The sequence below is a fragment of the Oncorhynchus kisutch genome, linkage group LG5 (assembly GCF_002021735.2).
Source record: "Oncorhynchus kisutch isolate 150728-3 linkage group LG5, Okis_V2, whole genome shotgun sequence".
NCBI classification, from domain to species: Eukaryota; Metazoa; Chordata; class Actinopteri; order Salmoniformes; family Salmonidae; genus Oncorhynchus; species Oncorhynchus kisutch.
This window is the reverse complement of record NC_034178.2, coordinates 38,344,857-38,361,365: the sequence shown is the minus strand read 5'-3', so window position 1 is coordinate 38,361,365 and position 16,509 is coordinate 38,344,857. Positions and strand designations below refer to the sequence as shown.

Below are 16,509 nucleotides of genomic sequence, written 5' to 3'. Positions count from 1 at the left end.
CAGTATCAGCACCCAAAATAAGTACCGGAAAATATTTTAGTCCAAGTCAAGCACTGATAAGAAGTAATCGGCTAGGCCTCTCATGACATTTCCACTGGATCAGAGCATGATATGTTTCCCTTTCACGCTGAGTGGTTATCGAAAGGGAGAGAACTGGGAATATTTTTCAAATCATTCTCAATGGATGTAAAAAACAGACTTTGTTTGCTTGCAGTTTGAGGTGAAGAAAACCTTCCTTTTGAGGAGCTCCCCAGATCATTGGTGATGGTGTGTTAAGCCAATCAGAAATACTATCAGATCCCCAAATGGGTACATTTATATGTCCACATTTACGTGCAGGCCAGGTACCCTATAATCAAATAAATGTTGATTTGTCACATGAGCCGAATAGCCATTATCGTGACATGCTTACTTACAAGTCCTTAACCAAAAATGCAGTTAAGAAAATATTTACTAAATAAACTAAAGTAAACAATTCAATTTAAAAGTAAAAAATGACAATAACGAGACTATATAATTCTATAGGTCTACTTCTATGCATGTGAGTCTTAACTCAACATTTGACAGGAGTGCTCCAAACAAAAGATTACAAAATTGACAAACTCCCAAATGGAATAAAATAAAATAAAAATGGTTTCTCACAAGTGTAGCATAGGTTGTGCACTCTGCAAACAATGTGTCCACTCCGACAATGATAAGGGGATGACGAATAATAATATTGAAGGCATGAACATTAATGACTGTAACCAAAGTAAAACATTTTAGATTAGACATGTTTAGGAATTAACGGTAAATGTACTACTGGTGAAATATGTCATGGGGAATTGATATACTCTAACAAACAATTTACACAATGAAGTTATGAGACAATGAATGTGCACAAATTGGTGGGAGAGAGAGCATACTGAATAGAGAAGTGTGTTGGCCATGCAGCATTTACGGTGATACGGCCTCAGCAGAAGTCAGGGCGTTCATACTTCTTGTGTTCGTGAAGCAGAGCTGTTGTCAAGGAAGTGAATTTGTGTTTTCTACAGGATCTACCGCCCCCACCTATAGTCAACGAATCATATCAATGCGGAGTTATACAGAGCCCTGCGCAATGTTACAACATTTGGGAGGTGCATGGCGATGTGGTACAGAGTTTGATTTGGCCTCTGGCCTCTCACACTCTCCATATGGTGCCTCTAAGATATATACAGTTGAAGTCGGAAGTTTACATACACCTTAGCCAAATACATTTAAACTCTGTTTTTCACAATTCCTGACATGTAATCCTAGTAAAAATCCCTGTTTTAGGTCAGTTAGGATCACCACCTTATTTTAAGAATGTGAAATGTCAGAATAATAGTAGAGAGAATGATTTGTTTCCGCTTTTATTTCTTTCATCACATTCCCAGTGGGTCAGAAGTTTACATACACTCAATTAGTATTTGGTAGCATTGCCTTTAAATTGTTTAACTTGGGTCAAACGTTTCGGGTAGCCTTCCACAAGCTTCCCACAATAAGTTGGGTGAATTTTGGGTCAGGTTTGTAGGCCTCCTTGCTCGCACATGCTTTTTCAGTTCTGCCCACAATACCTTGACTTTGTTGTCCTTAAGCCATGTTGCCACAACTTTGGAAATATGCTTGGGGTCATTGTCCATTTGGAAGACCCATTTGCGACCAAGCTTTAACTTCCTGACTGATGTCTTGAGATGTTGCTTCAATATATCCGCATAATTTTCCATCCTTATGATGCCATTTATTTTGTGAAGTGCACCAGGCCCTCCTGCAGCAAAGCACCCCCACAACATGATGCTGCCACCCCAGTGCTTCACGGTTGGGATGGTGTTTTTCGGCTTGCAAGCCTCCCCCTTTCCTCCAAACATAACGATGGTCATTATGGCCAAACAGTTCTATTTTTGTTTCATCAGACCAGAGGACATTTCTCCAAAAAGTATGATCTTTGCCCATGTGCAGTGGCTTTTTTTATGGCAGTTTTGGAGCAGTGGCTTCTTCCTTGCTGAGTGACCTTTCAGGTTATGTCGATATAGGACTCGTTTTACTGTGGATATAGATACTTTTGTACCTGTTTTCTCCATCATCTTCACAGGGTCCTTTGCTGTTGTTCTGGTTTTGATTTGCACTTTTCACACCAAAGTACTTTCATCTCTAGGAGACAACACGTCTTCTTCCTGAGAAGTATGATGGCTGCGTGGTCCCATGGTGTTTATACTTGCGTACTATTGTTTGTACAGATGAACGTGGTACCTTCAGGCGTTTGGAAATTGCTCCCAAGGATTGAACCAGACTTGTGGAGGTCTACAATTTACTTTCTGAGGTCTTGGCTGACTTCTTTTGATTTTCCCATGATGTCAAGCAAAGCTGTACTGAGTTTGAAGGTAGGCCTTGAAATACATCCACAGGTACACCGCCAATTGACTCAAATGAGGGCAATTAGCCTATCAGAAGCTTCTAAAGCCATGACATCATTTTCTGGCATTTTCCAAGCTGTTTAAAAGCACAGTCAACTTAGTGTATGTACACTTCTGACCAACTGGAATTGTGATACAGTGAATTATAAGTGAAATAATCTGTCTATTAACAATTGTTGGAAAAATGACTTGTGTCATACAAAGTAGATGTCCTAACCGACTGGCCAAAACTATAGTTTGTTAACAAGACATTTGTGGAGTGGTTGAAAAACAAGTTTTAATGAGTTTTAAACCACTCCACAAATGTCTTGTTAACAAACTATAGTTTTGGCAAGTCGGTTAGGACATCTACTTTGTGCATGACACAAGTAATTTTTCCAACAATTGTTAATAGTCAGATTATTTCACTTATAATGCACTGTATCAGAATTCCAGTCGGTCAGAAGAAATCCCATAGAAATTTTGTGGGCAGAACTGAAAAATCGTGTGTGAGCAAGGGGGCCTACAAACCTAACTCGGTTACACCAGCTCTGTCAGGAGGAATGGGCCAAAATTCACCCAATTTATTGTGGAAGGCTACCTGAAACATTTGACCCAAGTTAAACAATTTAAAGGCAATGCTACCAAATACTAATTGAGTGTATGTAAACTTCTGAACAAATGGGAATGTGATGAAAGTAATAAAAGCTGAAATAAATACTTCTCTACTATTTTTCTGATATTTCACATTCTTAAAATAAAGTGGTGATCCTAACTGACCTAAAACAGGGACTTTTTACTAGGATTGCAGGTCAGGAATTGTGAAACTGAGTTTAAATGTATTTGGCTAAGGTGTATGTGAACTTCCGACTTCAACTGTATATATCTTAGAGGCACCATATGGAGAGTGTGAGAGGCCAGAGGCCAAATCGAACTCTGTACCACATCGCTATGCACCTCCCAAATGTTGTAACATTGCGCAGGGCTCTGTATAACTCTGCATTGATATGATTGGTTGACTATAGGTGGGGGCGGTACATCCTGTAGAAAACACAAACTCACTTCTTTGACAACAGCTCTGCTCCACGAAGCGCAAGAAGTATGAATGCCCTGACGTCTGCTGAGGCCGTATCACCGTAAATGCTGCATGGCCAATACACTTCTCTCTTCAGAATGTGCTCCCTCTCTTCAAATAAAGTGGTGATCCTAACTAACCTAAGACCTAATTTGTACTAGAATTACATGTCAGGAATTGTGAAAAACTGAGTTTAAATGTATTTAGCTATGGTGTATGTGAAATTCCGACTTCAACTGTATATTAGTATCAGTCAAAAATTTGGACACCTACTCATTCAAGGGTTTTCCTTTTATTTGTACTATTTTATTTGTACTATTTTCTACGTTGAAGAATAATAGTGGAGACATCAAAACTATGAAATAACAATAATGGAATCATGTAGTAACCAAAAAATGGTAAACACATCGAAATGTATTTTATATTTGAGATTCTTCAAAGTAGCCACCCTTTGCCTTGATGACAGCTTTGCACACTCTTGGCATTCTCTCAACCAGCTTCACCTGGAATACTTTTTCAACAGTCTTGAAGGAGTTCCCACATATGCTGAGCAAGGGTGATTGTGGAGGCCAGGTCATCTGATGCAGCACTCAATCACTCTCATTCTTGGTCAAATAGCACTTACACATCCTGGAGGTGTGTGTTGGTTCATTGTCCTGTTGAAAAACAAATGATAGTCCCACTAAGCGCAAACAAGCTGGGATGGCGTATCGCTGCAGAATGCTGTGGTAGCCATGCTGATTAAGTGTGCCTTGAATTCTAAATAAATCAGACAGTATCACTAGCAAAGCACCCCACACCATCACACCACCACCTCTATGCTTCACTGTGGGAACCACATATGCAGAGATCATCCGTTCACCTCCTCTGAGTCTCACAAAGACAGGTTGTTGGCTCCAAAAATCTCAAATTTGGAATCATCAGACCAAAGGACAGATTTCCACCGGTCAAATATCTAATTGTTTCTTTTTGCTTTTTTTGAGCTGTTCTTGCCATAATATGGAATTGGTCTTTGTTTAACACTTGCTTACCACATTATTCCATATGTGTGTTATTTCATAGTTCATAGTGTGTATATATATATATATATATATACCATCGTTCAAAAGTTTGGGGTCACTTAGAAATGCCCTTGTTTTTGAAAGAAAAGCACATTCAAATTGATCTTAAATACAGTGTAGACATTGTTAATGTTGTAAATGACTATTGTAGCTGGAAACGGCAGATTAAATAAAATAAAATAGAATATCTACATAGGCGTACACTTGCCCATTTATCAGCAACTATCACGCCTGTGTTCCAATGGCACGTTGTGTTAGCTAGTCCAAGTTTATCATTTGAATAGACTAATTGATCATTAGAACACCCTTTTGCAGTTATGTTAGCACAGCTGAAAAATGTTGTCCTGTTTTAAAGAAGCAATAAAACTTTAGCCTAGTTGAGTATTTGGAGCATCGGCATTTGTGGGTTCGATTACAGGCTCAAAATAGCAAGAAACAAATAAACTTTCTTAGTACCCGCAAAACACCAGTCTCAACATCAACAGTGAAGAGGCGACTCCGGGATGCTGGCCTTCTAGGCATAGTTGCAAAGAAAAAGCAATATCTCAGACTGGCCAATAAAAAGAAAAGATAAAGATGGGCAAAATAATGTTCTCTACCTAGAAGGCCAGCATCCCGGAGTCGCCTCTTCACTGTTGATGTTGAGACTGGTGTTTTGTGGGTACTATTTAATGAAGCTGCCAGTTGAGGACTTGCGAGACGTCTGTTTCTCAAACTAGACAATCTAATGTACTTGTCCTCTTGCTCAGTTGTGTTCCGGGGCCTCCCACTCCTTTTTCTATTCTGGTTAGAGACAGTTTGTGCTGTTCTGTGAAGGGAGTAGTACACTTCGTTGTACAAGATCTTCAGTTTCTTGGCAATTTCTTGCATGGAATAGCCTTCATTTCTTAGAACAAGAATAGACTGACGAGTTTCAGAAGAAACTTTGTTTCTGGCCATTTTGAGCCTGTAATCGAACCTACTAGTCTAAAGAAGGCCAGTTTTATTGCTTCTTTTATTAGCACAACAGTTTTCAGCTGTGCTAACATTATTGCAAAAGGGTTTTCTAATGATCAATTAGCCTTTTTAAATTATAAACTTCAATTAGCTAACACAACGTGCCATCGGAACACAGGAGTGATGGTTGCTGATAATGGGCAACTGTAGGCCTATGTAGATATTCCATTAAAAATTGCACCGTTTCCAGCTATAATAGTCATTTACAACATTAACAATGTCTACACTGTATATATGATCAATTTGATGTTATTTTAATGCACAAAAATGTGCTTTTCTTTTTTTTAAAAACAAGGACATTTCTAAGTGAACGGTAGTGTGTTTTAGTCAAGCAGTAGCAATATATACACAATCTCGGCGACCAACAGCCTAACGACCAAACAATTGACTAGTCATCCAATTGGGGTCAGCCCTAAAGGGTTTCACAATCACCACCGACACCTATTTTATGTCTTATCTTTGTAATAGTGTTTTCATTATTCACATTGTGTTGAATTGATGAGTAGCCTACAATGGTAAACATTTTTTTAATTGAAGTTAGTTCTGGGCATACTGATGTTTACAATGCTTTTGTGTAAAAAAAAACTAAAATGGTAGGCCTAACTGTTATTACTGTTCTGTATTTAATTTTTCAAATAATTTTTTATTGCTGTCTCATTAGGCTAATGTGTGGTAGATTTAATAGCCTACAGTTTGTGACAGTTGTTCTTGTGGAAAGAATTGGTTTCCTGTGTCCAGTTAAATTAAGTTCAATGGCTCAAGTCCCCCAACCCCCACCCCCTTTAAAAAATATTTTAATGGGGAAATTATTTTAGTAGTGTTTTTATCCTAATCTTTGAAAGGGATTATTGCGCTGCAAACTGCAGGGCTCTGGAGTGGTTAACCAGGGATATTGCTTATTGGATTGGATTACTCTGCTGCGGCGACGAGCTCCATAAGTAGCTCATGTGCTAGCTTGAAAGCTGCCGAGCACAGAGCCACAGCCAGATCCACCAGGAGCATTGGAGGCGGCGTTATCTTCCAGACAGACAACACTGTAATTCCTTAAACAGTGATTACGGCATCAAGACAAGGAAAACAATGAACCTAATACTAACGTTTCCCACCCGTCTCTTTCTCTATCTCAACCAGATTCCTTCCACAACTTGTGTGGAGCGACCAGAGATCACCCAAACCGATGAGGTTTTACTGATCCAGTTAAGATTGTGTTCCCTTTTCCACATTTGACAAGGTAAGTGTTCAGTAAGCACAATACCCTGTATTTCTACTCAAATTCTACACATCAATCTTGAGACTCACTCCACAGTCCTGCAACATAGCTACAATCAGACTCTACTCTCAGGTCTGCAGTTTTTCAGCGGCCATTTCATTACAAAATCTCAATAAGATATTGATACTACACTAGTAAATGTAACAAGTGGTATGACGACCAAGCTTGGACATGATTAACCTCGGCTGAGACCTGAAGACAATGCCTTAACTTATTAGACTGATGCGGTCTTCTGCTGCACCATAAACCTGGGTTCGAACCCTGTGGGTCATGTTGGTTCCATGAACCAGATGAGTCTCTGTCAGAAGGTCAAAGCGGGATGGAGTGTCACAAAGTTATCCTTGACACCTGAAGAACTGCATTGGCCCCCGTTGTGTCAATGCCTTCTGATGCACGGAAGACCCGTTTGTGCCATAAGCTGTAGCTCCAAATTCATATGGTATAACAACTGCATAGACCAACATGAAAGTATAATACACTGCTCAAAAAAATAAAAGGAACACTTAAACAACACAATGTAACTCCAAGTCAATCACACTTCTGTGAAATCAAACTGTCCACTTAGGAAGCAACACATGATTGTCAATAAATTTCACATGCTGTTGTGCAAATGGAATAGACAACAGATGGAAATTATAGGCAATTAGCAAGACACCCCCAATAAAGGAGTGGTTCTGCAGGTGATAACCACAGACCACTTCTCAGTTCCTATGCTTCCTGGCTGATGTTTTGGTCACTTTTGAATGCTGGCGGTGCTTTCACTCTAGTGGTAGCATGAGACGGAGTCTACAACCCACACAAGTGGCTCAGGTAGTGCAGCTCATCCAGGATGGCACATCAATGCGAGCTGTGGCAAGAAGGTTTGCTGTGTCTGTCAGGGTAGTGTCCAGAGCATGGAGGCGCTACCAGGAGACAGGCCAGTACATCAGGAGACGTGGAGGAGGCCGTAGGAGGGCAACAACCCAGCAACAGGACCGCTACCTCTGCCTTTGTGCAAGGAGGAGCACTGCCAGAGCCCTGCAAAATGACCTCCAGCAGGCCACAAATTGTATCAGCAAATTGTATCAGCATATCGATTGCGCAACCAGGGCTGGTAAAACCTTGGATCATTGCTATTCTAACTTCCGCGATGCATATAAGGCCCTCCCCCGCACTCCCTTCGGAAAAGCTGACCACGACTCCATTTTGTTGCTCCCTGCCTACAGACCGAAACTAAAACAAGAAGCTCCCACCCTGAGGTCTGTTCAACGCTGGTCCGACCAATCTGATTCCACACTCCAAGACTGCTTCCATCACGTGGACTGGGATATGTTTCGTATTGCGTCAGACAACAACATTGACGAATACGCTGATTCGGTGAGCGAGTTCATTAGAACGTGCGTTGAAGATGTCGTTCCCATAGCAACGATTAAAACATTCCCAAACCAGAATCCGTGGATTGATGGCAGCATTCGCGTGAAACTGAAAGCGCGAACCACTGCTTTTAATCAGGGCAAGGTGACCGGAAACATGACTGAATACAAACAGTGTAGCTATTCCCTCCGCAAGGCAATCAAACAAGCTAAGCGTCAGTATAGAGACAAAGTAGAATCGCAATTCAACGGCTCAGACACGAGGTATGTGGCAGGGTCTACAGTCAATCACGGATTACAAAAAGAAAACCAGCCCAGTCACAGACCAGGATGCCTTGCTCCCAGGCAGACTAAATAACTTTTTTGCCCGCTTTGAGGACAATACAGTACCACTGACACGGCCCGCAACCAAAACATGCGGACTCTCCTTCACTGCAGCCTTGGTGAGTAAAACATTTAAATGTGTTAACCCTCGCAAGGCTGCAGGCCCAGACGGCATCCCCAGCCGCGCCCTCAGAGCATGCGCAGACCAGCTGGCTGGTGTGTTTACGGACATATTCAATCGATCCCTATCCCAGTCTGCTGTTCCCACATGCTTCAAGAGGGCCACCATTGTTCCTGTTCCCAAGAAAGCTAAGGTAACTGAGCTAAACGACTACCGCCCGTAGCACTCACCTCCGTCATCATGAAGTGCTTTGAGAGACTAGTCAAGGACCATATCACCTCCACCCTACCTGACGCCCTAGACCCACTCCAATTTGCTTACCGCCCAAATAGGTCCACAGACGATGCAATCTCAACCACACTGCACACTGCCCTAACCCATCTGGACAAGAGGAATACCTATGTGAGAATGCTGTTCATCGACTACCCTCCAAACTCGTCATCAAGCTCGAGACCCTGGGTCTCGACCCCGCCCTGTGGAACTGGGTACTGGACTTCCTGACAGGCCGCCCCCAGGTGGTGAGGGTAGGTAACAACATCTCCACCCCGCTGATCATCAACACTGGGGCCCCACAAGGGTGCGTTCTGAGCCCTCTCCTGTACTCCCTGTTCACCCACGACTGCGTGGCCACGCACGCCTCCAACTCAATCATCAAGTTTGCGGACGACACAACAGTGGTAGGCTTGATTACCAACAACGACGAGACGGCCTACAGGGAGGAGGTGAAGGCCCTCGGAGTGTGGTGTCAGGAAAATAACCTCACACTCAACGTCAACAAAACTAAAGAGATGATTGTGGACTTCAGGAAACTGCAGAGGGAACACCCCCCTATCCACATCGATGGAACAGTAGTGGAGAGGGTAGTAGGTTTTTTAAGTTCCTCGGCGTACACATCACAGACAAACTGAATTGGTCCACCCACACAGACAGCATCGTGAAGAAGGCGCAGCAGCGCCTCTTCAACCTCAGGAGGCTGAAGAAATTTGGCTTGTCACCAAAAGCACTCACAAACTTCTACAGATGCACAATCGAGAGCATCCTGTCGGGCTGTATCACCGCCTGGTACGGCAACTGCTCCGCCCACAACCGTAAGGCTCTCCAGAGGGTAGTGAGGTCTGCACAACGCATCACCGGGGGCAAACTACCTGCCCTCCAGGACACCTACACCACCCGATGTCACAGGAAGGCCATAAAGATCATCAAGGACAACAACCACCCGAGCCACTGCCTGTTCACCCCGCTATCATCCAGAAGGCGAGGTCAGTACAGGTGCATCAAAGCTGGGACCGAGAGACTGAAAAACAGCTTCTATCTCTATCTCTTCTATCCATCAGACTGTTAAACAGCCACCACTAACATTGAGTGGCTGCTGCCAACACACTGACTCAACTCCAGCCACTTTAATATTGGGAATTGATGTAAAAGATATCACATCTCATATGTATACGTATATACTGTACTCTTTATCATCTACTGCATCTTTATGTAATACATGTATCACTAGCCACTTTAAACTATGCCACTTTGTTTACATACTCATCTCATATGTATATACTGTACTCGATACCATCTACTGCATCTAGCCTATGCCGCTCTGTACCATCACTCATTCATATATCTTTATGTACATATTCTTTATCCCTTTACACTTGTGTGTATAAGGTAGTCGTTTTGGAATTGTTAGCTAGATTACTCGTTGGTTATTACTACATTGTTGGAAAAGGAAGCACAAGAATTTCGCTACACTCGCATTAACATCTGCTAACCATGTGTATGTGATAAATAAAATTTGATTTGATTTGAAATGTGCATGTGTTTGCTCAAACGGTCAGAAACCGACTCCATGAGGGTGGTATGAGGGCCCGACGTCCACAGGTGAGGGTTGTGCTAACAGCCCAACACCGTGCAGGACGTTTGGCATTTGCCAGAGATCACCAAGATTGGCAAATTCGCCAATAGCGCCCTGTGCTCTTTAGAGATGAAAGCAGGTTCACACTGAGCACATGTGACAGAGCCTGGAGACGCCGTGGAGAACGTACTGCTGCCTGTAACATCCTCCAGCATGACCGGCTTGGCGTTGGGTCAGTCATGGTGTGGGGTGGCATTTCTTTGGGGGGGCCGCACAGCCCTCCATGTGCTCGCAAGAGGTAGCCTGACTGCCATTAGGTACCGAGATGAGATCCTCAGACCCCTTGTGAGACCATATGCTGGTGCGGTTGGCCCTGGGTTCCTCCTAATGCAAGACAATGCTAGACCTCATGTGGCTGGAGTGTGTCAGCAGTTCCTGCAAGAGGAAGGCATTGATGCAATGGACTGGCCCGCCCGTTCCCCAGACCTGAATCCAATTGAGCACATCTGGGACATCATGTCTCGCTCCATCCACCAACACCACGTTGCACCACAGACTGTCCAGGAGTTGGCGGATGCTTTAGTCCAGGTCTGGGAGGAGATCCCTCAGGAGACCATCCGCCACCTCATCAGGAGCATGCCCAGGCGTTGTAGGGAGGTCATACAGGCACGTGGAGGCCACACACACTGCTGAGCCTCATTTTGACTTGTTTTAAGGACATTACATCAAAGTTGGATCAGCCTGTAGTGTGGTTTTCCACTTTAATTTTGAGTGTGACTCCAAATCCAGACCTCCATGGGTTGATAAATTTGATTTCCATTGATACTTTTTGTGTGATTTTGTTGTCAGCACATTCAACTATGTAAAGAAAAAAGTATTTAATAAGAATATTTCGTTCATTCAGATCTAGGATGTGTTATTTTAGTCTTCCCTTTATTTTTTTGAGCAGTGTATAAAAAATATAAAAAATTGCCTAACTTTATTCTTAGTATGTCAGTCTGTCAGATGCAGACAATTTGCCAAGTAATATTTTATTATTGATTAATATACATACCTATAATCAATCATGTAAAAAGAAATCTAAACAAATGTAGTATTTGTAATACGCGACTTGAACCATATACAATCCCCCAAAACCAGTTCCATTTCAGCATCAGGCCTACACGTTTTGCTGTCTGTCATAAATTGATGCACTAATTAGTTGTAATTTGTAGGGCTAGTTTCTACCCACTTGCTGTTTTTGCCTTTTTAGCCTTTTGTATTGGCAGTAGTTTTTTTTGTAGAATTTTTGAGCATGCAATGAAAATGCATTCAGTCATTTCTGCTTACTACCTGTAAGTAAGCAAGTTGAAAACTGAAGATGGTTGTGTAGGATTTCAACACTTATTAACATGTTAGAACCTTCACTTCAAACTGGATTCCTGTATGGTAGGTGAGGTCACGTGTACATTGTCTGTTACAGATTGATTCTGCCCATCAGTAGCAGGCCTGTGCTGAGAGGTACAAACATGAGATAATATGTAGACATCCTGGTCACTCCATTTAAATCCGAATCCCATTTGGAAAGTGGAAGGTATACTTCCTAGGAATATTTCAATTCTATAAAGACCTCAGACATTCATATTTTTGTAATACCTAATCTACAGACACTTATATAACTGTAAACCTGAATGAAGTGTTTTTAGAAAGGAAATAGTTAACGGGATAGCTTTCTTTGGTGTAAAGTGTTACCAATTCCTAGATTATGGAAGTAGGAACTCCATCCATTCGCCACATAGCGCTGATGTGACGCAAAAGGTTGTGAGAAATATGAATCTGACTACTGTAAACTGGAAAGCAGTCGCGCCTTATTAAGGAAGTAGGACATCAATGAATATATACTCCCCCATCCGGCGACAAGAAACAGTTCCCTGTCTTAATTGTTTTACTTTAATAAACTGTTTTATATAAATGAACTGTTCGGTCATCGATGTGCATTATCGAAGGTGTGTATCCTATCTGAACATTTTTGAAGTTGGAAGCAAGAGGGATATTCTGGTTATGATATAATACCTCGAAGCATGTTAATTTGATTAATATTAGGGCACTGTTAAAAAAACTTTATTTTTTACTATAATTTGGTTCGTTTTCATTCATAAAATACGTTTTTCGAAGAAAAAAAAACGAATTCCTATGTGAACTGTATCAATTAGGCATAGGCTATACGAAGGTGATGAATATAGTATTTATTTGATAATTGAAAACATATTGTTGTCACCGCGTGTAAGTGACCTGGATTTATCACGTTTAATGCACTCAGGGAGGTGCATTTAGATGCTCCTCCTTTAAAGTTTTATCTGTGATATCTGCGATTGCCCAGACTGTATGTGCCGGGGGACGGCCTCGCACACATGCACCCGTCAAAACAAGAGCGATTTCGGTGGTGTCACTCCCTCTAGCTTCTAAATACATAATCAAAGGGATTTCCGTTACCAAAACATGCGTTTGCCCGAGACAATCAATGAAGGAATCCTGAGAACACCACAACGCTGACTGCTGTTTTGTTACATTATAGCGGAAAGAATGTCGGAAAGGGCCGATGATGACGTCAGGGGGGAGCAGCGCAGAGTGGCCAGGCAGCTGAAGCAGCAACAGCAGCAGATCCAGCGGGGAGAAGGCTCCACAGCAATGGCGACTGGTGCGGAGCGCAGATCCATGCCTAGTCCAGAAATAATGTTGGGACAGCCTTGGAGCAGCTGGGTCGATGCTGCCAAACTCCCCGGCAACGACGGTGAGTGCTCGTGCGTACTGGATGTGTGTGTAGAATCGAGACATAACGATGATCGTGAGCTTTTTTTGCTGATTGCGTGCAGTTTTTGGAATACGAAGAAACGCTACTGTTAACAACAGCAGAAGCAAGCAAGTGTAACTATTTATCTTCGTGTGTATCCGATTGCCTCTTTTAGGTGCCGAATCAGAGGAAAGTTTGAAAGAGTTCGGGAAAAATCGAGAAGCCATGCGACTGTGCAGAGATGGTGAGTGTTCTCGCTTTTGTCAAAGCCAAGGTGTGTTTTGGTTTTGTTGGGTTGCACCGGCTGAAATCAGGTTGTTCTGTTGAACAAGTCCACCACACTGAGTGCTGACAACACAAGTCTGATCAATCAGTGATATAACCCAGGAATCTATCGCCACTAGTTGACACCTTGAAGAGGGGGCCCGCCTATCTTCTGACCCTAAGTAGGTAACCACCGCAGGTAACAACCAGCACTTATTCAGTGGGGTCCTTAAAGATACATGTCATGTGATAAAGCTGAAATGTATGTTTATCTTACACAACAGATAATTTATTGTCTGTTTTACACTATTTCTGTCTGACTGTTCAGTATCATTGTGCCCACCTGAAAAAGCCTGTGTGTGTGAAGTTAGGGGATGGGCACAGTCAGTGTGATGATGGCACTTTCACAGTTAAAATGGGTGCAACGAGGTTGTCATTGAAGCTAGAATCTTAATTGAAACAATAAGAAAGCGTACCCCCGCCTATGTTTTGGTAAAACGTTTAGGGAAGGGCCTGGAGAAATAAGTGTTCACAAATTCATAGAGCAAGCCATATATCCAAGGACTAACCATCCATGACAATTAGTCCTATTCATGTTTTGAGACTATACAGGGTTTGTTTACATTGTTTACAAACATTGGAATAAAACAATCTTGTAAGTTATATTCTTCAAGAATCAATGCATATACAGTACCAGTCAAAAGTTTGGACACAACTACTCATTCATGGTTTTTCTTTATTTATGCTATTTTCTACATTGTAGAATAATAGTGAAGACATCAAAACTATGAAATTAAACATATGGAATCATGTAGTAACCCAAAAAGTGTTACACAAATCAAATTCTATTTTATTTTGAGGTTCTTCCAAGTAGCCACCCTTTGCCTTGATGTCAGCTTTGCACACTCTTGGCATTCTCTCAACCAGCTTCATGAGGTAGTCACCTGGAATGCATTTCAATTAACAGTTGTGCCTTGTTAAAAGTTAAATAGTGGAATTCCTTTCCTTAATGCGTTTGAGCCAATCAGTTGTGTTGTGTCAAGGTAGGGGTGGTATACAGAAGAAAGCCCTATTTGTCAAAGACCAAGTCCATATTATGGCAAGAACAGCTCATAAAGAAAAGAGAAACAACAGGCCATCACTACTTCAAGACATGAAGGCCAGTCAATCCAGAACATTTCAAGAATATTTCATTTTTTCAAGTGCAGCCGCAAAAACCATCACGCGCTATGGTGAAACTGGAAAGGAAGACATCAACTTTTCAGAGGAGACTGTGTGAGTCAGTCCTTCATGGTCTAATTTCTGCAATGAAGCCACTACTTAAGGACACCAGTAAGAAGAAGAGACTTGCTTGGGCCAAGAAACATGAGCAATGGACATTAGACCGGTGGAAATCTGTCCTTTTGGTCTGATGAGTCAAAATTTGAGATTTTTGGTTCCAACCAACGTGTCTTTGTGAGATGCAGAGTAGGTGAACGGATGATCTTCGCATGTCTGGTTCCCACTGTGAAGCATGGGGGAGGTGTGATGGTGTGGGGTGCTTTGCTGGTGACACTGTCAGTGACTTTATTTAGTATTCAAGGCACACTTAACCAACATGGCTACCACCGCATTCTGCAGTGATACGCCATCCCATTTGGTTTTCGCTTAGTGGGACTATCATTTGTTTTTCAACAGAACAATGACCAAACACACCTCGAGGCTGTGTAAGGGCTATTTGACCAATAAGGAGAGTAAAATATATTTAGTATTGTTTAACACTTTTTTGGTTCCTATATGAGTTATTTCATAGTTTTGATATCTTCAATATTAGAAAATAGTAAAAAAAAATAAAAACCCTAGAATGAGTAGGTTTGTCAAGCTTTTGTGTGTGTGTGTGTGTGTGTGTGTGAATTAATGTATCAACTAAGGATTCTAGCTTTAAAGTGCCAATATGTCATTTTCTTGGGCAACCTGTCCAAATTCACACAGAAAAGATTATTCTTAGACATTTCTATCTGTATATTTCAATTTCTTAAATGTAGTTTCGGTTTTGTACACTAGCTGAAACGACAATATTTTTTGGAAAATATATTTCACAGCATTATAGAAGGTAAAATTATTCTCCATAGTACACTAGCTTATTTTGTCTCACAAACTGAAATTAGGCTAACTATTAAGAGTTTTGGAAACCAGGAAATTGTGGAGCGATTTCTGCATAAATGGCAAATTTAAGAATAACTGCTATTCTTTTTGGAAACTGTCTAAAACCTCAGATGGCTTTCCTATGTCAGTTGAATATTTATAGTGCTACTAAACTACTACACATTCACATCTTTGTTTAGCACATTTTATATTAGCACACTCAATAAAGTACTCTATATTTACAATATTAACAACAAAGGATTGCCTTACTCTGTTTTGGCAGCTATAATCTATAATAGATTTTATTACATGGATTGGTGTCAGTGATCTGATCAAGACTGCCTTGAAATGTTAATTCCCATGCTATAAAACGAGAGAAGCACACAGCTGTATGTGCAACACTGATGTAAAAAAACAACATCTAATGTAGTAAAAACCCATTGAATTATATTTTCCCACATAGCCGTCAGGAGCCATAGTTGTCCTTTTTGCACACAAAAAATCTGAAGAATATGACGTTTTTTTAGTAATGGTGACTTGAAACTGTGCTGTAAATAGTCACCCTACGTTGAAGTTGCCGTAAGCACAAATCTAGGATCAGCATGCCCAATCCTAACCTTTAGTATGGTAACAAGATACACTGTCCTCAGGGTAAAGTCACGCTACAACTTGATTCCCAAAAAGCAGCTTGTAAAAATAAGCACTATGCATGTAAGTACATCATGTACTGCACAGTCAGTCTATAGTCTTTACTCACTGTTTGGGAAGTAAGAACGGAGTTGAGGAAATAGTTTATGTTTATTACATATCTATAAGGTGATAAGGTACCCCACTTAGTCAAGAGAGCAGGGGAAACGCCTCGATCACACCGGCAGCGTCATTGCATTTTGATACTCCAGAAGTACATTAA

At 41.5% G+C, this 16,509-nt stretch overlaps 1 protein-coding gene across 2 annotated transcripts in view; it reads left to right on the top strand.

Moving 5' to 3' along the window:
* LOC109891013 (ataxin-7) overlaps positions 1 to 16,509 on the top strand; it is a 51,204-nt gene that overhangs the window by 8,708 nt on the left and 25,987 nt on the right. For both annotated transcript variants that reach the window (XM_020483248.2, XM_020483247.2), the window contains exons 2-4: positions 6,657 to 6,756; positions 12,996 to 13,211; positions 13,387 to 13,455. In XM_020483248.2, the coding sequence (XP_020338837.1) occupies positions 13,004 to 13,211; positions 13,387 to 13,455 (277 nt within the window). In that variant the 5' untranslated portion in view covers positions 6,657 to 6,756; positions 12,996 to 13,003. The remainder of the gene's footprint in view (positions 1 to 6,656; positions 6,757 to 12,995; positions 13,212 to 13,386; positions 13,456 to 16,509) is intronic.